General features: G+C 39.7%; 1 protein-coding gene across 1 annotated transcript; it reads right to left on the reverse strand.

The window, feature by feature from the left end:
* Nucleotides 1-7,639: 7,639 nt before the first annotated feature.
* Nucleotides 7,640-10,113, reverse strand: LOC122652668 (probable 2-oxoglutarate-dependent dioxygenase SLC1). Its single transcript, XM_043846474.1, has 3 exons — nt 9,823-10,113; nt 9,476-9,726; nt 7,640-8,343 (listed from the first exon to the last, which is right to left on the reverse strand). Exons 1-3 carry the CDS (start codon nt 10,096-10,098, stop codon nt 7,749-7,751), a joined length of 1,122 nt encoding a protein of 373 aa, XP_043702409.1. The 5' UTR covers nt 10,099-10,113; the 3' UTR covers nt 7,640-7,748.
* Between the last annotated feature and the right edge of the window lie 12,760 nt (nt 10,114-22,873).

The following is a 22,873-nucleotide window of genomic DNA, read 5'->3' on the forward strand; positions in this document are numbered from 1 at the left end:
GTTAAAGTGGGTTTAATTATATTACTTTAATTAATCTTCCTAATTAAGACTTGGTATCCTAATTCATGTTCATACAATACCAATATTACTTCAACTTCACACTTCTTACCGTATTATTTCACCACTTTAACTTTCTTTTTTTTTTTCTCCTTTTTATGGGTTTAAGAAATTTTTATAAACTATATGGTTAGATTCGTTAACTGCCAAAAGGAAAACAAGAACATCAGAAATTGGAAAAGGGGAAAGAAAAGACAAAATCTAACCGACCATATTTTGTACTTAACTTGATCTCTCTGTAAAGTAAGAAAGATGAATCAATGCTCTCTCACCAATGACAGAGTGTATAGTCATAAAGTATTTCTTATCACCATATATTTTACATAGATCCCTAAATACCTTTTGTTCCCTTATTATTATGCTTAGAGAAACTTTATCATTTGGTCATTTTGTTCTAGTAATTAATATTGGATCAATTGATGCAAAAGCTTCTTAAACTTAAAAAAAAATAAGGGTGTATTTAGTGCACGAGGCTTTTGTCATTGCGGGATCTGGGGAGGGTCATAATGTACGCAATCTTATCCTTGCTTTCACAAAGAAGCTGTTTCCAGACTCGAATGGAACAACCTTACCGTTTCACTAAGGCACACCCTTCTTAAACTTCACCCCCCCAAACCAAAAAAATAAAAACAAAAACAAAAACAAAAAAAAAGAGAGAGAACATTGCTTGGTTGGATAGCCTTGCACCAACACAGGGGCCAATGGGAGTGTGTGTCTAGGCATCCAACATGGGGGCAAGGCGGTCATTTCACCATCCCTTGTATCGTCTGGAAGTAGGGGTATACGACCAAGCAACATTCTTTTCCCCCAAAAAAATTATGTAAATGTTATAGTTCTATTGCTAAAATAAATTCAAAATTAGAACATTCAAATGTGAGTCATAAGATGTATCAAAGTCTTTTCTCCATGTCCTCATTTGGATTTTTTATTTTATTTTTTTCTTGAAAAGTTTCAAGCTAAATAGTTTGCCCATATCCAAATATCCAAGTAGGCCAATCACAGTTAGGGGTTGGCAAGATAGATGAACTTGCAGCCTATTCTATATGTTTTTATTGGAATTTTTTTATTGACGTCTTTCAAGGTGTTAAATAATTTGTAATTTTACTTCTTTTTTTTTCCTTTTAGTATGACAGATAATTTGTCTCTAATGAGGATAATAATATTATTTTATACATGTACTCAAAATATGTGTACGTCAATGACACACTTTGATAATGACATAATGATATATCAATTTCAACTTATTTTTGAAAACCTTTTTATACCTATATTTTAAAGAACTTTTGAGAGTAGAGACAAAGGGCAATAAAAAAAGTGTCAAGTTCTAAATACACTTCTAGAAGTGTAGTTAAGACACTCCCTTTAAACTTTATAGAACAAATAGAACAACAACAAAGAAGACTGGTTTTATCAAATCTTGAGGATAAAAATATGGTTCTAGATAGGGATGTAAATGAATATCTAAAAATCCAAATCCGATCTGCACCTATATCCGTTTAGGGACATCCGTATTCATTTAGAGATATCCGGAAAAAAAAATCCGGATACTCCGTTAAAACTCCGTCCGAAAAAAAATCCGAATACTTAATAATAAAAAATTAAGTAAATAATGATCTTGAGGGTTTTTTAAGATTCAATAGGTTCTAGAATATGAGGAAAAGAGAATCATGATCTAAGAGATATGGACTGAGAGTGAATTGTATCTGCTAGGGGAGGAAGGTCCTATTCGATCCGTATCCGAATCCATCCAAATCCGTTTAAGGTATCCGTATTCTCAGGGAATATCTGTATCCAATCACATCCAATCCGTATTTGAGCCCAATCCGATCCATTTACATCCCTAGTTCTAGATAGGTAGATACACAATATTCAAAAGTAGAAAATAAATGAACAAAAAAATTGAAACGGATCCCAAAAACTACGTGACTAGGTGCGCATTTAGCTAAGGGTGTAAATCGATCTGAAACCGGGTATTCGATTCGATTCCAAGTACACCATAAAAAACAAGTAAATGGATCCATAAACTAGGTGACTAGATGCACATTACCCCTTATCCATACCTAGTTTTTATCTGGATTTCAAAAATACATATTTGGATAGCTTCTCCACTTTAGATTCTCAATGCTCTTATGGCTTCTCTAAATTTATCTTCTGTTGAAATTGTGGGCAAAAAGATACATCCAATATGAAAATTTCAATACCCAGAAGCTGGCCAATAAGCTCCAGACACCACCCCCTCCCCTCCCAAAAAAAAAAAAAAAAATTAAAGTAGAAGGGGAAGACTAGTCTTGTGTATTTGTCAAGTAGGCAATATAGGTTTCATTTAATTACCTTTTTTTTTGTGTTTTTTTTTTTTGGTTGTGTTCTTTAAAAGCTATATGAGTATGGAAACCTTGCAAGCAACCAAAGGATTGGACCAACCAATATTGGATGGTTCTGACAAAAGATTGAATGGGGCCAAGCCAAAAAGATAAGCTTTATGATGATCTCATTATATAGTTCGCAACAAACCTTCTTAAGAATCAAGACATTTCAATTCAAAAGTCCAATGGGCCTCAAACACACTGAAGAGTCTTCAAGGAATTGTAGTTAGAATTGGAAATCAGGTAGACTTGGTTTCTGATGAAACTTAAATACATTTATAGGAAGAGTTCCAAATTAAAACAAATTAAGTCAGTCAGGAATGCTGATAATTAACTGATAAGGTAAGGAAACATCCACCAAACAAAGTGACCTAAATTTAGGAGAGAGGAGATGTGTGGCAGCTTTCCCTGACCCAAAATTATGCTGGAGTCACACTCTTACAACTTATTATCACAGAGTTTTTATGTACTGTGGGGACAGTTCTTCAAGATATATGAAAGCATCCCTTCAACATCTTTGAAGTGGCATAGGGTTTTAGGATATTGATACCTGATTGATACCGAATCAGTGATATGGTACCGACAGAGCGTAAAATGGTCAAAATTCATGTTAGTATAAATATCTTTGAGAGTAAAAATATTCGATCCGGATCAATACATATTGGGTACAGTATCAATTTTGAAACTGACCAAAACTATAAGTGAAATACCTCCGAAAGTGTCAAACTTCTACGTTACAAGTATCGTTATTATCATCGTCATTATGTTATGACAAAAGGTTTTATGCACAGCACACGGTCATGCTTTCAATTGTTGGATAGGGCAGAGAGTAGAGAAGGGACGTATAATTACACATCAGCCTCTATCCAACAGTTGAAAGGCACGATCATGTACGTATAAGTCCGTACATAAAAACTAGGTCTGCTTTCCATACTTATTCCACCATTAAGGGTGTTAATGAGTAACCAGGAACCAAATACCGAATTCGGATCCTGATCGAATAACTTGAATTGATCTGGACCAAATTTAATATCGTTAAGTCCTAGATCTGAAAATGTCTTTATAATTCGATTCAGTTCAGATCCGGATTTACCCACTAAACCGACGGATCTAACCATATACCTACCTTAGAAGTTAACTTAAGACCATAGTAGTTTATTAGGTTTAGAGTTTTAATGGTTTAAGACTCTAAGTTGACGGTTAACCTTTAGTGTCTTAAAGCCTTAGACTCACTTACTCCTTATTCCTTACGTCTTATTAAATACAGATTTTTTCAGGATCACGACTTCTTTTGTAACTCTTTAATTCTTCATCTGTTTCTCTTTACCGCTTCATCTTCTTCGTCTCTAGTAGTGTTGCAACGGCTTCATAGTCGATTCTCCATCTTCAACAACCTTGCAATTTCCACCTCCATGCAAGTTGGAGTTATTCCCTCTCTAAGCTTCTTCTGTGCTCATGAGTCTTGAATGACATTGAAGGCTGAAGGTAAAGTTTGTGGGATCATCATTTCAATTCTCCGTTTCCTCTCCTCCATTGGTCTTACTGCATTATTCCAAGTCAAGCAAAGGCTACAATGTTGTGTATTGAAGGTATAAAAGTAATGGTCTCTCTCTCTCTATGAGTTTTTTTTTTTGGATATAGTAATTGGATGTAGTAACCAGATAAGAACCGAATTGTCACCAGATCCAAACCGAAGCGACCAGGATCAGTTAGAGTATTCAATTCTAGAACCGATCTGGAACTTGGTCCGATTTGGATCACACTGCCACTGCTTGAAACCGAACCAGATCCAAACCGAATACCCGGTTCCATACCGAATTGACACCCTTATCGGCCCTCCATCCTTTGTCATGGTAAAGGGAAACAAGGTGCTTTTACATTAGAAATTTTTTTATGGGCTTTCCATTGATTTGGCCCACAAGCCCAAAGCTTTGGAAGAGCTGAGCATAGAACTATGTGTGTATAGTATTGTAAAGAAGTATATAATCTACCACACATTTATGGACACTCTTCGCATGTTTGATAAAGCTAAAATGTTGTGGACATGTAGGCCCAAAGGTTCGTTGGTCATATATCATGTTTCATCCAAAATAGACTAGGCCATGTGGTAAAGTAGAGTTTTGAAGAAAAAAAAAAATTTATGGAAAATTACTTGTCAATACATGAAGGGTTGAAAAAATAAAATAAAAGGGCATTTGATTGATTGAGTTTGAAATAATTTGAGTTGTGACTTACCCATAATATTGTCTACATATCCAATTAAGGCTGCAACGAGGTTGGGCTGGGCCATATTTTTTAAAACCCCAGCCCAATCCTAGGTCCCCTTAACTCAACCCAGTCCTAGCCCAGCCCTAAGTTGGGCTGGGATATCACAGCCAACGCCTTACCCTACCGGGCTCAACCCAACCCAATCTGGCTTATCAGGTCCATGATCCGGCTATTCAAGGGCTGTTTAGGGTCCTTATACTTCAACTATTCAGACCCATTGAATGCATAAAAACTCTTGCCATCTTCCGTTCCCAATTTCCTATGGACTAAAAGCAGAGAATTGTCGCAAGTCATAAACGTGAAATAATCATTACCTCACATGATTATATCACTAACTCCAAATCAATCCATATTTAGTAGTTAAGTTTCGCCCTACTTTGCATCCAAATCCTTTAACTTTAAAAAATTAAACAAAAATTACATTTAAAAAGTATCATTACTAAATATAGTAAGAATTTTAATTAGTTTACACAATCATGTTGAGTAATGAATTCAAAATTTCATTTTTTCAAGTTTGAGAATTTTCACTTTCCTTCTCTTCCTTCTAATTTCCCTTGCAACCAAATGGAGTCAATTAATTTCCATAATTCTGCATAGTAGTATTGAGCAGCTTTAAACACCTTCAGTTGTGGGGGGGGGGGGGGGGGTTCCATTCTTTTTTCTTGAAAATGAAGTTATTCCTGACTAGCCAAAGAAACCAACAAATAATTCTAGACAATCTAAAGAAACTCAATATGAAATGCACTTTTTTTATTCACAAACCTGATTTGTCCCACTCTTGAATCCATAAATACATATTTGTGCTTCTATTAGATGGAGTAACATATGATAAAGGACACCAACAGCTGCCTAGTGCAGTTGGTGAGCCATGGTGCACTTCATGCTCATGCTCACCAGGAGGTCTCCTTGTTGAGAAGAGGTTGCCCGAAGACTCCATTGATCACCAGGATATTCTCTTTGTTGTAGACCCAAGTTAATTTTCATAATTTCTTTTCTATCTAATGATGTAAGAAATTTTCAAGCAAATAAAAATTCCAGTGCCAATTAGATTGATCGATGATTCCAGATACCTTAGAGAAAAATTTTCAGGTTTGGAATGAATGATCTTGAAGAATTTTTTGCTGATGTCGGTTATCAACACAAAAATATAACCTAGTTGGCCATTTTCGGGACCGCTATTGCGGTTCACCGAGTTTAAACTTGTGAATGAACGACACTGGTTTAGGTCGAATCTATGTTATTAGGGTTCTTATCTTGGTCACAAACAATTGGTTGTGTTGCGGTGAAACTTAATTTGGTCTATTTCAATACATGATATGTGCAACTGGAAGGGGTAGGCTGTAGGAAGCTTAAAAATTAGGAGGAAAAGAAAAATGCCAAGTTCATGGGTGTTTGGCCATGGGAATAGCTGTCTTCGTATCTTGTTTGAAATTTTCTTTTGTCCCCTTCTTTTAATTTTTATATAAAATATAGGAAACAATTTTCTGTCTGGGAGTGTGGCCCATGCCAGCACTCCCATGTGTCTATCTCTCTCCTCCTTAAAACAAGGGGGTAGAGGTGTCTTTTCAAATAGGGAGGAGAGAGATAGACTCTTGGGAGTGCTGGCGTAGGCCACACTCCCGGACAGAGATCTTTTTCCCATAATATATTTACAAAAGGTTCTTAAATGACCGCTTTAGGAACCTATATGCACCACCACGTGGACAGATAATGTGGATATTATGATCATTGGATAAAAGAAGTCATGGTCTGAATTAGCTATATATCAAATTTCACAGTTTAGAGTCAATCAAATAAACTCACATGTATTGGCATGCATTCCATATGTATCCATATGAATACCTACGGTACTTTGGCAACCACTGTGCACTCTCCCACAGACCTAGATTTTTAATCTTTGTTTTTCCATGTGACAAATTCTTATAGAGCTGAAACTTGACATGAATATAAACCTAAGGGTCTATCTGTCCACAAAACTTCGCAGTTGTTGGGTTTTAAAATGTGAGTAGGAAAGGTTTTTACCACAGACATGCAACAATGTGCTCCCAATATTTTTTTTAATTGGTTGTTTTCACGTTTGGATTGATCTGTAACTGTGTCAAAAGATGTGTAGCACCAAATGATTTAACAACAACAATTATGAGAGATGTACTTATTCAGCAAGATGACAGAGTAAGCTGAGGTGTACCAATGGGCACTTTCCTTAAAACCTTAATTGCCCCTACAGGTGAAACCGGGTGTGTGCGAGTAGGTCTCCAAGATATAACAACCTAGCTTGTTAGCTTCTGGCAGTAACAGTGCACTTTGCTACTACAAACCCCTTTGAGAACTTGAGTATTTAGACCACACAAGTATGCAATTACAAAAACACTGTAGTGATAAACAGGCAGCATAAAAGTATGAGAGAGAGAGAGAGAGTAGCAAGAGTAATACTACTTTTGAAGGCACCACATGAAATGGGTGTGTCCATTGATTTAGATGAATTGGATTAAAACATTCTTATCCAAGTGCTAGGAAGTTAGTGTCCTTTGAAGGTACCCCATCGAGTAGGTGTGACTCTTGACAGTCCGACCTGGCTTGTGCATGCACGTGTGTAAAATAACATCTTGAACACCTAATATAGCAGTGACGGGAGAATTTCTCCTCTAAGGGGCTTACACCCTTATAGAATCATATCCTATATATATATGCCTTTATCCTTTCTCTTCCACTTCTAATGAGGGACTAAACATTCCACACAAAAAGGTGCATTGCCCAAAAACAAAGCACAAGAAAGACAAAATTACAAGTTCTTATACGAGGAAAAACAAAAAAAATTTAAACGAAAAAAAACAGATGAAAAGACAAAGACTAAACAACATTTAATACAAGAAGATGACATATGGAGAAGAGAAGACAAGAGGAATGAGTTATAAAGGTTGTCATTATCTTTTTTTATTATTATTTTTTATTTCATGTAAGATCTACTATACATGATATTCCTTACACTCTGCGACAAAATCATTACTAGTTACCTGATCATATCTTACAAAAGTCAACCTATCTCAACTTTTCTTGAATTTAATTTCTTTCAATTGAAGTAAACTTCCTAGACTCAAGAAAATTCTTCTTCTTTGATTCACAAGATGATAAGTATTTAAGGAAAGCAGCAAAATCTGTATCCTTGTAACGTCTTGGATTAGATTCATTGATCAATTTGGGAGCTGGTTGAACTACTGTCTCAAATGACAAGCTATGTAATGAAGCCACTGATATACGAGACCTTGTAGAGTTCACAAGAACCCTATGTAACACACTCTTATATCTTCCATTGCTGAATATCTCAAGATGATCGCCGACGTTTACGACGAAAGAGTTGGGGATTTGTTTGACAGTGAACCAGTTTCCTTGGTGTTGTATCTGAAGACCTTCAACTTCATCTTGAAGAACAAGGGTGAGGGAACCATAGTCAGAATGAGGAGGCATTCCTAAAGTAAGTTCAGGTTCAGGGCAGGATGGGAAGAAATTGATAAACATTAGCTGGCTTCCATCTTGGAATTGTTGTAAGAAATGATCTTCATTTTCATTCTCTACCAATCCTAGGCTCTCTAGGATGGCCTTCATAAGCATGTCAAACAAGGATTTGGTTTGTTTAGAATAAGTAAACACCAATTGCCTGTTTAAATTAATTAATCAAGAAAAAAGTTATATGATTAGTTGTGATCATTGATAACAAAGCAATAGATCTGGTTACTATAAAATTGAGTAGGTGAAACATAACTTCACAATTGAGACACAAAGCCTTGTCCAAGTGATCATGTGGATATATAAATATATATATATATATATTTTTTTTTGATTCTTTCTAGGTGTCGCTACGTGTTTCACTATTTGCCATTTTGGAGTACAAGAGTTAGTCCATGTGATAGAGGACTCCACTGCATATACATTTCAATGGACAAAATTTAGTCCAAAGTACGGGAAAATGGTCAAACTCTGATTCAAAATTTTAGTAAAAGTACCACAACACCATCAAATGGAAATGAATATAAAATATAAAATGACATATTTTGTAATTTTAACACTTCCTCTGTTCATTTTAAGCAATTTGGCTCTCCTCTAGCCGTGGTGGGAGCTGGAGGGTCCAGCCCAGTAAAACACAAAAAAACTAGGGTGGTTTTGATCATTTCACAAGTGTGACCCAAGTGGGCCCCCCTATGAAATGATCATACCACCCCCCCCCCTGTTTTTGGGTGTTTTTGTTGGGCTAGACCCGGATTTTTATCCTCTGTTGTTCGCTGTTCGAATAGCACAGTGTTGTCCACTCACATGGGATGCAAAATAACGATTTAACCTCCCACGGACAGTGTGTTCGGACAGGGAGGTTAAGTTGTCATTTCGCCCCCATGTGAGGAGACAGCAGGTGCTGTTTGGGCAGTCATGACAGAGGATAATGATCCGACTGGACCCAGCCTCAAGTTCCCGTCACGGCTGGAGGAAAGCCAGATCCCATTTTAAGTTGAAATTGTACTAATAAGATACATTTGTGATCCTCTATCACATGTGGTAAATAGTGAAGCGTTATATTTCACTAGGCTAATAGTGCCGGGAAGAAAACCCTATTTTTTAAGATAAGAACGAGAATAAAGTCTATAAACAAATAATGCCCTCTTCCTAGATTCTTGTGCAATTTTTAGATCATCATAGAAACATAAATAATTAAATGTCCATTCTAATATAAGAGAGATCCTACCAGTCCCCACTCCTTCCAAAAGAAACAAAAAAAATGAATAGGAAAGGATTGTCACCTCAAGTCCACAGGTGAGGAAGGCCAACAAGCAAGGATATCCGAAGTAGAAGAATTGCAGACAAGCTTTAAGAAATCTCTCCAACAAAAAACCCCATCTTTAGTCTGATTAAAGCTTGTTCCATATCGAACAGGTGCACTCAAATCTGATGTCATATACTTTTCCCTCTCATCATAAGGAAGCTCAAAGAACTCTTTACTCACATCAATCATACTACTTATAACATTGATTGGAATTCCATGATTGATCACCTGTTATGATATATATTTCAATGAAAACCCATTATTTTTTTCAAACTTTCCTAAACAATTTTGTTAAAAGAAAAATTCAATTTTTATGAAACCCACCTGAAAAATCCCATATTCTTCACAAGCTTTTGATAAGGTATTAAGAACTTGTTGTCTGTCAGGGCCTTGTAACTGAGCAAAATTGATGATGGGCAACTGAATATGGTTACCTTCTTCAGAAGTGGCATTAATGGGTCTCTCTGGTAAAGGCAATACATACTTGTTTGGGACAATTGTAATGCCATTCTCACATAGATGTTTCACTCCTTTTTGGTATTGGCTCCCTGATGAGGAATCATCTTCTCTCTTGTTCTCAGCTACAATCAAACCAGTCATTGAAGCTGATGAGTGAATATCGTCGAACACCTGTGAAATAAAAAATATTTTTTTATTAGACCAACCCAACCAAGCATGGAGACGGGAAATGAAAGCAAGAAAATTAAAGAAACTTGGACACAAGCAAGAAAAGTTACCTTGGGAGTTGAGGAGAGGGTCATGGGGGAAGACAATATTGAGACTTTGTGGGAATAGAAGAACAAATTAATAGAAGAGATGCAAGAGAATTGAGAAGAAAGAGGAGTGTTTTTATAGGTAAAAGCAAGTGGGTGGGTTAGGGGGAGAGGGGGTTTACAGGAAAAGAAAATAGGAGCTAGTTTTGTTAAAACCAGCTTCCGTTTTGGGAATCCACAGGACTGGTTTCATGGTTGTATTATGAAATGAGATCGTTGACTTAAGTTGGGAGTCAGAAGTCAGAACACACGAACCTCACTCTCTCTCACGTCCCTTCATATAAAATTTCAATTGGGAACTCTGTCATTCATCCTATTGCCTTAGGCTTATGAGTTATGAGTTATGAGTTATGAGTTATGAGTTATGACTCTTTTTCTCTCTCTCTCTCTTTAATTGGGAACTTTGTCTTTCATCCTATTGCCTTATGAGTTATGAGTTATGAGTTATGAGTTATGATTCTCTCTCTCTCTTTCTCTATATGTATGAGCCAATAGATAACTTTAAAGGAGGTAATAAGTTTTAAAATAAAGTGGAGATTAATTGGTAATCAATTTGACTCTCCTCCAGTCATAGCAGGAGCTAGACGGTCCAATCCCGCAAAATAAGGGGGGTTTTAGTCATTTCACAGATAGGATCCAAGTGGATTGATAATGGGAACATATCATGTAGCTGAATTTTCGTATTCACTTCATCGGATCATCCTATTACATTATGGCTTAGGAAGTTTGAGTATTATCCAATCCAAAATTTTCTCCATATTTTATTATATTGTTTTTACTTGATTAAATAAATTACAATAGGAAATTTTTTAAATTATTTGGGGAAAACACATGAGGTTAATTATTGAGTTATTATCCTTTTGTTGACCTTGACCCAGCGCATTAACTTAATAGGTTACAGCCGTCACTTATAAGGAAAGAATTTGTATAAATATAAGGGAGAGGGTTCTCTGACCATACAAGGTACTTGCCATCTTCTCACATAAATATTGTTTATTCATTCAATTACGGTTACAAAATATCTCTTCTTACATGCATGGTATTAGAGTAAAGTTGAATCTTTTTCCTTCTTTGTCACTATTAGGTACTTGATCGATACACTAAAAGCTTCAGAGCTGATGGAACGGGTTAAATCAAGTTCTTTAACCTATAATATATTAGGCTGACCCAATCTAGCACCCATACACTAGAGTGGGCCCCATTAGACACATAATAGTCACCCTCCCAACCCAGGAATAAATCTACCCCCTTCTCTCCTTCCTTTACTCTTCTCTTATAATGCGTACTACATCAACCCCTCCACCATTTCTTCTAACTCTATGATCAAATCTAGCTCTGATGCCATCACCTCCCTCGATGGCATCACCAGTCCATTCTTTCTTCATCCCTTAATCGGTGACAACTACAACACTTGATGTGCGTGGTACCATGGTCATGGCCTTCATTGCCAAGAACAAGATGGGTTTCATCAATGGGATCCTTCCCAAACCTTCCCTCATGGATCCACGTTATGCTCCTTGGCTACATGTCAATAATATGGTCTTGTCATGGCTGTTGGACTCCATCCACCGTGATTTGGCACCGTCTATTCTTTACGCCGATTTGGTAGCAACTGTTAGGAAAGACCTCCATAATCGATTTCTCCGTGTTTCTAATTTTAAACACAATCTTATTGTTGTCCATCAACTCACCACCCATTTAAATGTTTACACGAACATATTTTTCATGTGTACAAATATTTCATTGTACTCATTCTTGTAAATAGTAATTTCCTTGTATTAAGATACTAATAAACTTCCATCACGGAGAAATCTTCTCCATCTCTTTTTGTATTTAACCTTGCTTTGACAATGGAATTATTCATTCTCTGGTCACAAAATATTGTTTCCTACAAGATTAGAATTAAAGAATCTTCCACCATCATTGACCTAGACAATCTTAACTGTTTGATCCGTCATGGAAGTTTTAAAGGTTGATATTATATATGTAGCCGCCTAAATTATTTGAAACATATGTATATAATATATAAAGAGACCTTTGTGCACTGGGTACGATCTTTTTTTTTTGTCCATTGCTTATATGAGGGTATAAACGTAAATAACATGTAGGGTATGTTTGCATAGATGAAATTGATTTGAAAGTTAAAATAAGAGACATACATCTTTTCAATACCCATTAAATCTTTTTGTTTTTCTTTGCCAATGTTTTCATATATTTTTTAGGAAAGTACTTTTATGTCCAGGAGTGTGGCCTACACTAGCACTCCCATATCCTCCTCTAAACAAGGGGGCAAAAGTATCTTTTCATATAGGAATGAGAGAGATAGACTCATGGGAGTGCTGGTGTAGGCCATATTCCCGAATATAGTTCTTTTTGTATATTTTTTATTTTAAATTTTATTTTTACCTATTCAATTTATATTTTTAATTCATAATATTATTTAGTTGATAAGAGAAACAAGCCTAGTTGAAATAGAGCCAATTATGGGTGAGAGGTTTCATACAGATTTTGAGAGAATGCTTGATGAATTTTAAAAAGGGAAAAAGAATAATGATTGGTCGTGTCCCTGCACCCACACATAGGGGGGCATAAAGACCACCACATGGCTCCTGCACCAGGGCGGCCAATGAGGGTGAATGCAGGGGCATCAACAAGGATGAGATTTTTTTATTTCACGGGGATAGACCGGTAATTTCACACACTCTTGTTTTTAGGTGTAGGATCTACACAACCAAACAACATTCTTTTGCCTTTTTTATTTTATTATAAATTATTAATTTATTTTAATTTATGTTTTTTTTTAGGCTAATTTCTCCATTCAAGAAAGGGTAAAGGAAAAGAGAAAAAAGTACACTCTTTTTCTCTATTCCTACAACATGCATGTTATAATCTGTTTACATTTGGGAAAGGATTTTATAAGAGAATTTTGAAGTTTAATCCTATTACAATGTGGTGTTAGAGATTCTCAATTTCTTTTCCACACTCTAAAAGGTCATTCAATTTATTCGAATTGGGTCAGTTCTATTTCCACCGAATTTATCTTAAAATAAAAAAAAAGATCTCTACTTGGTGGTGTTTCCTACGCTCTCCAATGAGTGTATCAAATTTACTAGGTAGTTTGTTATCAGTGGGTAATTGAGTTCTCCCTCTCATTGGAAAGGGGGTGAAAGTGCCAATCTTGATTAGTCGCTTGACTAATCCTAATCCTATGAGCAAAAGCAACGAAATCAGGGGAAGCCAATTTGGTTTCTCTTCCAAGAATATAACACAAAGGATCAACATGAAAACCCTCAAGTAAAATCCAAAAAGATAAAAAAAAGTTTCCAATTAACAAATCAATCTCTTTTGTTTTGAGTTAGCACCGCCTCTCGAAGGTAGGAGAACAACCTCATAAACAAGAAGCGAGGGGTCACGTAAGAATGTAAGACCCACATAAATAACAAATATCAAACCTAAAAACGTGATTTATTGAGTGGAGGAACTTCCAGGTATATAAAAAGGACAGAAAGTCTCAAAGGTAACCAATGTGGGATTATTATCCTAATAGATTAGATACCCCTTCAAAGACTTGGGTTTTGGCAAGTCTAGGAGATTAAGCTTCTAACCTTAACTTTACAAATGTACAGTTTAAATATAAAAATAATATATAAACTAGTAGACTACGATCCCTAGCTACCTTCTCTATCACCAACAGGAATGTTATCCCCCCCTTCTCAATGATGTAAATATGATTTGCTCACTCTAATTTTAATAGTAATTTTTCTATAAAAAAATAAAAAAAACCACAAGCAGATCGGATAAAGGAAGATGGTGGAGAATAGAAATTTGGAATGTTTTTGTTTCTTGTTATAGTGTTAGACTAGACCCTAGACCCTCAAATTTTATTTTATTTTTTCTAATTCTTAGGTTAGGGACCATATTTATTATTAATTCTATGGTTAAGAAACCCTTGTGCCCCCCCCCCCCCCGGTTGTCTAATTAAATTAGGTCACAAGGAGGGGACCCTACCAAAATTTATATATATGTTTGGCGTTAGTCAACTACTATTACACACTCTGGCCCTACCAACCACCCCCATCTTCAAGTCAAAAGCCAATAAATAAATAAATAAATAATTGTTGGGTTTCTATTGGAGAGAGGTATTTGGTGGCCAAGCTGGACCGCAGTGTTCTCTGTCCTTTGTTCCCCATTCATTGAACCGTTGGATCATCGTCACCTTTTAGCTTAGTTGGACGTACATGTTTTATATGTATATATGCTGTCACATCTCTCTCTCTCCTCCTTTCTTCCTTCTTTTCTGTCTGTCTTATTTGTGCGTGTGTATGTGCGTGTGCGTGTGCATGGCATGCTGTGTGTACGTGTGTGTACGTTCACTATGTTCTCTAACAAGTTGTGCTTATTTTATATGTGTACGTGTGTGTATGGTCACTATGTTCCCGGATCTTTATCACCTCCAGTTTGCTGATCGGCCCAGTTCCCCAGTTCCTCTAACAAAGGGGGGCTGAAATGACCTCTCTACCCATGCCCAAACACCCTGCCCAGGTGGGGTCCACCATCCCCCTATTAGAGGAACTGGGGAACTGGGCCGATCAGCAAACTGGAGGTGATAATTTTCCCTATGTTCCCTTCAACCATAGAGGACGGTTTACCCCTAGGGTTCACAAACCTCTCTTAGGGTTTTAGTTAGGGGTGCAAGTTTGGTCCTGTTGGCCAGAACCTATCCTGTCCGCCCTGAGCTCAAACAGGGCTTGGGCTAAGTTATTTGGCCCTGAGGGCGGATCAAGGCTGGAAATTTTTGGCCTTGAGTCAGGGTCGAGTCGGGTTAGGGTTGAGGCCTCACACTATGCTTGACCTGAACCGACCCGACCCTGTTTTAAGTTATACTATAAAATATATATTATAAATTGTAAACATCACCCACATTTTGTTTTATAATATATTATATGGAAAACAATAAGTGATATAACACATTTTATTACAATGTTATTGTACATAAAATTGATAATTTTCTCCTCGGCCCATTCTAGCCCATGCATTTCCTTCCTCCTCCCATGATTAGGGCCAATCAGGGTCAACCTGGCCCGACCTTGAGGGTGGGTCAGGGTTGGATTTTTCTGGCCCTGAGTCAGGGTCAGGTCGGGCCTAGGCCCAACTAAGGGGACTTAGGGTTGAGCTAGGGTTCTATAAAGCTCGGCCCAACCCGACCCTGATGCAGCCCTAATTTTAATATTGGCTCCGATTGTTTCAACGTAACGCAGCAAATTTTACTTTGTAAATTTAAAATTTTACATGTTGAAACACCTAACAAAATGCAAGATCACAACAATGTAATCTAGTTTTTCGGAGAGTTATGGACAAATTGCTATCAAAATATCAGCTTGCAATGGGATCATTCTTTCTAGAGTTCACGCCACATGGTTTCTCGGAGCATAGCTCTAAAAAGTGGAACAATCAATGCGGAAGTATGTTTATTGTAATGTTGTTAATTTACTAATTTTAGTAAGTTTCTCTTTTGAATCATATTGAAAAGTATAGATGGAGATGTTGACACTTGGCAGCTATCGCATCCAACGGTCCAAGCTCATTGATATGAACGATTGGATGCGGTAGCTACCAGGTGTCGACATCTCCACCTAGCACTGTCACATTGTCACACTTTAAGGAATTGGAGAAGATAATTTTCCAAATTAGTATAGGGTTTTTTTTTGGGGGGGGAGATTGGTAGGTATATTGGGAGTTTTTTTCTCTTCTTCCTTGTATCATTTTCATTTTTGTTGTTTGCTAGCTTTTGAGTTGAGCCTACTAGTGTGGACTATTTCTTACTGTCCTACATCAACTATACTGAATTTTCAAAAGTGGGCCAACTTCAGTTCAACCAAGTCCCAGCCAAGAAACCAGAAGGACATAATGGACAGTTAAGGCAAACTAGTTCATTGACCTTTTTACCAGCTTGAGACAAATCCAATTTCAATTTAAATCAGGCCATGAAACAGTTTGATCCCCATTCAACAAGTTAATCCAGTTTGGTCCTCAGAGTATGATGTGAAGTCTACACAAAGGTGATGCAGCCAAATCTGATTGATTAGGGCTGATTAGATATAATTTCTCAAGTACTCAAGAGATTAAATGGGCCTTTGGTTAAGTATTTATGGGTTTAGGATAATATAATCCAAAGACAAGCATTGTTCGAGATTTCCTTTATTATTTCATTTTTTTAGTCAATTTATGTTTACTAATTATTAAAGGATTGGGTTAGGCTTTTCCTTTCAAGTGTAGGAGTCTCTTTTTGAGTCTTCTATATAAGTTTGAAAGGGAGACCAGCATTGTACACTAATTTTGATTAATGAATAGCTTTAGCTAGCTTCTTCTCCATTGAAGATCTCGTGTTTGATCAAGAAACACCTTGTGTGCAATCAAGGTAGGTTGGTGTTTGAGCCAATCAAATCACCCCTTCCGGTGTGAAGCCTGGGTGTTATTTTCTGTTGTTCTTATTATTCCATCATCTTCTTCATCCATTAACAAGTAAGTATTCTTCTATTTTCCTGCAACTAGAACCTTTATTTCTAGAAGATTACATTATACATGTTTTTTGAGATTAAGCAATCCAGCCGTTAGAATCCTTCAGGATTTTGCACAGTTGTTCTTCAACCCTAAATAAGAACTTGATCAAAATTCTGCCCAGATTAGACCTTCTGATCTGGACATATATTGCGTTTTCCAATTCTGCCCTTGTGACTTGAAACTGATATACTGTTCACCATTCTGTTAAATCGATTTCTGGTTTTAGTATTCTGTTTTGCTGACATTTGATCCTTAGTTTCTATGTTGATCGATCGATCGATGCTAGTCCACTGTATATTTGCTGATCTGATTTGGAAAATTACTGTTTTGCCCCTATCCTAGGACAACTAGGATTAATCCATATTTGCTGATCCAATCATTGGATTAAGTTCTAATTTTCAGCAAACATTCTGTTACTGATTTGTTAAAATCAATTGGATTTTAGGATCATCCTAACCTTCTGGTTTCATACAATTTAATTTCTCCTAAATCTAGAATTATTTCTGTGAAAAGATCATGTATCCTGGTACTATTTTGAGTCTTTTAAATTCAGTACTACATCAGCTCCCCACAAGCCCAATATTTCAATAGTACCTTTGTCTAAAGGTTCACCTATCAATAATTTTAAGATTGATGTTGTTCACCAATGCTACCTAGTATGGAATATGGTATGGCTTTACTTCAATCTCAACTTGCGAACAACAACTTCAAAGACGTTGTTAGCGCAACTGTCTTCATCCTCAAAGACATTGTGAGTGGTCAAAACAGGACAAAGAACATAAATAGGTTGTCGCTCCCCATCATTGTCATTGTCGTTGAATTCACCAAGCCTACGCTCTGCCTCCAGACAAACTATTTGAAGATTCAGTTGCTCTTCCGGGGCAAGAGGTATAAAAGATTCCTTATCAATATAAAACTACCAAACGCTTGGGACACTAAATAGTAATATGTCTGTACCCTTTGCACGTGAAACACTGAATGGCAGCCTTTGGCATCCCATGAGGTCTATCAAAACCAAGCCGAGGTGGGGAATATGGTTGGTTAGGTCATGAAGATGTCATAGATGAACTACTAGCTTGTGGCTTGTTAAATGACTTTTTGTTATGGTAAATGAATATATAACCAAACCCCAAGGGGGGGGGGGGCAGGGAAAAGAGAACCAAAATACAAGAAAGGAAAGTGGGGAAAGAAGGGGGAAAGGGGAAAGAACGACCACCCAGCCTACGCAAAGGAGGGGGCCCGCAAAAGGTCGATATCAAGGCCCCAAAAGGACAAAATATGCATGTTCCTGAGGTTATCCAAGGAATGCCTCTAACGGATACACCTAAGCTTGGAAGAAACATCAAAGGAGATGGCTTTCCAAATCACGTCAAAGGATCTAGATTTGGAAGTCCATCTCCTGAGATTTCTTTCCATCCAAATATAGTGTATAGCAGTGCTAAAAACCAGCTTCCCAATAGTGTCACATATCGAGTTTCCTGGAAAAGTCTTAAGTAACCAAAGCCATTCTCGGTCAAAGTTTCAGGTCCTTTTGCTTCGTGGCCAAATAGAGGACAAGGCTTTGTTCCAGATGGTGGAGGTGAAGGTGCAGTCAAAGAAAAGATAGGGGGTATCTTCTCGGCCAATCTAGCAAAGGGTACAAGAGGGGGGAGCGGGGATGGTGCAGTGGATGAGAAAGGCTTGGGTAGGCAAGAAAAGTCTGAGGGCTCTCCAAACAGTGAGGCTATGGCGAGAGATGTGGCCAGTGAACCAGACTAAATTGTGACAGGGAACTGAAGGGCTAGGGTCTCTGGAAAGGTTCCAAGCTGAAGAGGAGGTGAAAATACCATTGGGGGAGTGAAGCCAGATAACCCTGTCCGCAAGAGGGGATGAGGTGGGCTGCAAAGGGGGGAGGGTTGCCCAGATCTGGGAGATGATGGAAGGGTTAAGATAAGGGGGCGGGGACCAAGAACCGGAGGAGTTAAGGGCAGAGACAGGAGCATCCTTAGGCAACCCAGAGGAATAGATGGCTCTGGGGCCAAGCAGGTTATAGAGGATTCCAAGAGGGTGCCAGGGGTCGAGCCAAAGGGAGGTGGAGGTCCCGTCGGCTATGGAAGAGGAGATCCCGAGAAGAGTAAGGGGCCGAAGGGAGAGGAACTTACGCCAGATCCAAGAGGAGTCGGCAGGCTAGGGTTTTGACTATCCAAATGGAGTCAAACTTAAGGAGGTGAGAATGGACCCAGGTAACCCAGATAGAGTCCTAGTTGGAAGAGATTTTCCAGAGGAGCTTAAGAATGCTCGCCTTGTTGGAGTCGCGGATGCGACGGATACCCAGGCCGCCTTCGAATTTAGGGAGGCAAATAGATTTTCAACTGGCAGGGTGGAGAAATCTGGGGGTGTCTTTCCCTTTCCAGAGGAAGGCACAGAGGATTCACTCAATGGCTTTAATGGTAGAATTAGTTATGCAGAAGATACCTGTCCAGTATAAGTAGAAGGCCTGGAGGATAGAGCGGATACATTCCAATCTGCCAGCATAGGATAGAAGCTTGCCTTTCCAAAGCTGGAGGCGCTTGCAGATGTTGTCAAGCATAGGAGTGTAATGGTGGCTCGACAGCCTGGAAGGAATCTGGGGGAGGCCAAGATAGGTGACTGGAAGGGTGCCAATGGAGAGGCCAGTGAGCTGAAGAAGGGTCTCTTTGGTAGAGTCTGAGATACCAGAGAGAAAGATTTTGGACTTAAGGAGGTTGACTCGGAGACCTGAGAGGGATTCAAAGAGGTGGAGGGAGTCCATGATGGCAAAGATAGAAGAATGGGAGGCCTTAGAAAAGATCATCAGATCATCGGCAAAGGCCAGATGAGAGAGATTGATGTGTTTACATTTGGGGAGGGGAGAGATAAGATGGAGATCAGTTTTGGTTTGGAGGCTCCTGGAGAGGACTTCGAGGGCAAGGGAAAAGAGGAAAAGATAGAGGGGGCAGCCTTGGCAGATGCCCACTTTAGAATGGAAGAATCCGGCGGGGTGCCATTGACGAGGACAGAGAAGGAGGGGGGAAGAGATGCAAGCGTAGATCCAACGGACAAAGACAGGGGGGAATCCCATGAGGGAGAGGGCATCACAAATGAAATCCTAACAGATGGAGTTAAAAGCTTTGTGGAGATCGATTTTCAAGAGAGCTGCAGGAGAGTGGGATTTACATTCCTCGGAGTAGAAGATTACATTGTCCGCAATGCTTCGGCCTAAAATGAAGGCCGATTGATTGGGGCTGACGAGGGAAGGGATGACAGTCTTGATCCGATTGGCTAGGATCTTGGCAATGAACCTGTAGATGAGGTTGCAGAGGGAGATGGGCCAAAAGTCAGATAAAGAAGTAGCCCCATCTTTTTTGGGGATGAGGTAAATGAAAGTCTAATTAATCTGAGGGAACTGACCCGGTTTGTAAAAGAAGCTGCGGATAGCTTTGAAAATCTCTCCTTTGAAAGAATCCCATGCTGAAGCCATCAGAGCCAGGGGCTTTGTTAGTCTTGTGGGAGAGGATAACCAGAGAGATTTTCTCATCGAAGAGGATGGCGATGAGGGAAGCAGAGAGGGAAGGAGGGATGAATTTATCAATGAGCCCCAGGGGGATAGGTGAGGGGGGGGGAGAGGGATTAAAGAGAGCGGAGAAAAAGGAGCAGGCGGCCTCTTTGATGTCATTGGGGGAGGTGAGAGAGGACCCATCAGCAGCGGTTAGATGGGAGATGGAGTTTGAGTTCTGCCTGGCGTTGAGGGAGCGATGGAAATAGGCAGAGTTCGAATCTCCAAGCTCCAACCACTTGGAACAGGATTTTTGAAGCAGAAAGCTCTCCTCAAGGACGGATAGGGAAGAGAGCTCATCAGAGAGTCTCTTCTCGTCATAGGCAAAGCCAGGGTTGAGGGGGTCAGACTGGAGCTTGAATTGGACCAAAAAAAGATCAGACCGACAGGAAGAAGGCCTAGAAGGGATATTGCCGAAGGTGGAGAGATTCCAGCGGCGAAGAGCCGATTTGATGTTGCGGAGCTTCCTAACTAGGGCAACCAGAGGCATCGAATGGGCCGAGACTGGGATACGCCAAGCTTTTAAGATGGTGTCCTAATAAAGGGGGTGGGAAGTCCACATGTCGAAGAATTTGAAGGATTTGGGGCCAAACGAGGAGTAGGGCTGGATATGAATGAGACAGGGGCAGTGATCAGAGAGACCTTGAAGAAGAAAGGAAGTATGGGAATGGGGAAAGGAGGAGAGCCAGGCTTCGTTTGCAAGGAAACGATCAAGCTTGCAGGCGATGCGCTCAGGGCCAACACTGCGATTGTGCCAAGTGAGAGGGGAACCAGACCAACGAAGGTCGTCCAGGCCAAGATCCTCAATGCAGTCATTGAAAGGATCCACCGCCAAGAGATCGATGGGCCTGCTACCAATTTTCTCAAGTTGGGAGCGGACAACATTGAAGTCTCCATCGATTCCCCAAGGGGGGGAGTCCATACCGGCCTTGAGGAGGGAGAGGTCAAACCAGAGGGGAAGTCAATCAATGGCTTGATTGCAAGCATAAACCATTGAAAAAAAGAAAGGAGAGGGCGCATTATGAAAGGATAACCAGAGATGGACAAATTGGGAAGAAGAGTGGGAAATGGAGATGTGGAGTTTGGAGGGGTCCCAGAGAATCCAAATTCGGCCATTCGATGAATGGGAGTAATTAGAGAGAAAGGACCAAGAAGGAGCAATGGAGGCAGCGATGCGGGATGCATTATCCTGAAGGACACGAGTCTCAAGGAGAGCACAAAAGGAGGAATTAAAAGATTTGATGAAGGATCTAAGTTTGAGGTGCTTGGCCAGGGAGTTGAGGCCCTGGACATTCCAAATAAAGCTAGAAAACATGGAGACTAAGGGGGGGCAGCGAAGTCCTAGGCGGAGTGCTCTTGTGTCGCCTACAGGCATAGGCCACAACCGAGCTGCCAACTAGAGGCCTACGAGAGGGGAGGGGCAAAGCCATCTCTGGAAGGAAGGGGTGGAACCATGCGGATCGGGTTATCTTAGTAGGTGAGGGGGGGATGTGACAAGGAAGGGTTTAAGGAAGCGATGAGGGGCACTGAGGTGGAATGGGAAAGGGTTTGAGGGGCGCAGAGGTGGTCCAATGAGGTGCTACAGGGAGAGAATGGGGGGAGGGGGTGGGCTTAGAAATGGGCTTGGGGTTGGGGTAGGATTTCTGAAATAAGTGGGTTGGGGGTTGGAAGATGGGTAGGTTATAGGTAAAAAAAGGAATTGGGCTGAGAATTAGATCTCTGGTGGGCCAGGTAAATGGACTGAGACGAAGAAGGGGAGGGAGGGGGGAGATGGGCCTAGAAGATGGCCCGGGTGGGGGAGAGGGCTTTAAAACAGGGTTTCTAGAAGTGAGGAGAGAAGGAGGCCACGTGGGGGTGGGTAAGATGGGGGTAGGGAAGTAAAAATACTAGGGGGTTTAATAAACGACAAAGAGGGGGGGATAGACCTTGGCAGAAGAGCCGAGGAGAAATCATAAGAATGGCTAAGTACTTCGCCCAGGTCACTCGCAGGGACACGATCAGGCCTGCAGGAGTCCATATTTGGAAGGATGAAGATCTCGAGCACAGCAGGATCTTCAAGCCGAGGTTGGTGAGGAGTCGACAATGACAAGACGAGGTCATCAGCAGCTTTCTCAAGCAGACAAGGGCTTCTTACAATGACAGAGGCGTCTTCAGGCGACTGGCCTGCAGGCACATCAACTTGCAGGGATACAGGCGCAGTGCCTCTAACATGAGCAGAAGACGATGGCGCCACCATAGTGGGTGTCTGCTTGGCACGACAATGGTGAGGCTGAGTGTGACGTCGGCAATGGGAGGAGGACCTACCACGGTGGTGCAATTCCAGGGGCCGAGAAATGGATATTTTGGCTGGGTCTTTCGATGGGCCAGAGGTTACCACATGATCTTCCGATGGAGGGCAATCTGAGAATGATAAAGGCGGAGTAGCAGTAGAGGAGGTTGTTGCAAGAGATAAGGGAGTAGTGGCAGTGCAGTCAGAGGAGAGGTGACC

This window comes from Telopea speciosissima, chromosome 2 (assembly GCF_018873765.1).
Source record: "Telopea speciosissima isolate NSW1024214 ecotype Mountain lineage chromosome 2, Tspe_v1, whole genome shotgun sequence".
Taxonomy (NCBI): Eukaryota; Viridiplantae; Streptophyta; class Magnoliopsida; order Proteales; family Proteaceae; genus Telopea; species Telopea speciosissima.

Coding starts and splice junctions, on each gene's coding strand:
- LOC122652668 (XM_043846474.1), bottom strand. CDS start 10,098: ATGACTGGTTTGATTGTAGCTGAGAACAAGAGAGAAGATGATTCCTCA. Junction 9,727..9,822: donor AAGAATATGGGATTTTTCAG/GTGGGTTTCATA, acceptor ATATCATAACAG/GTGATCAATCATGGAATTCC. Junction 8,344..9,475: donor TCCTCACCTGTGGACTTGAG/GTGACAATCCTT, acceptor TAATTTAAACAG/GCAATTGGTGTTTACTTATT.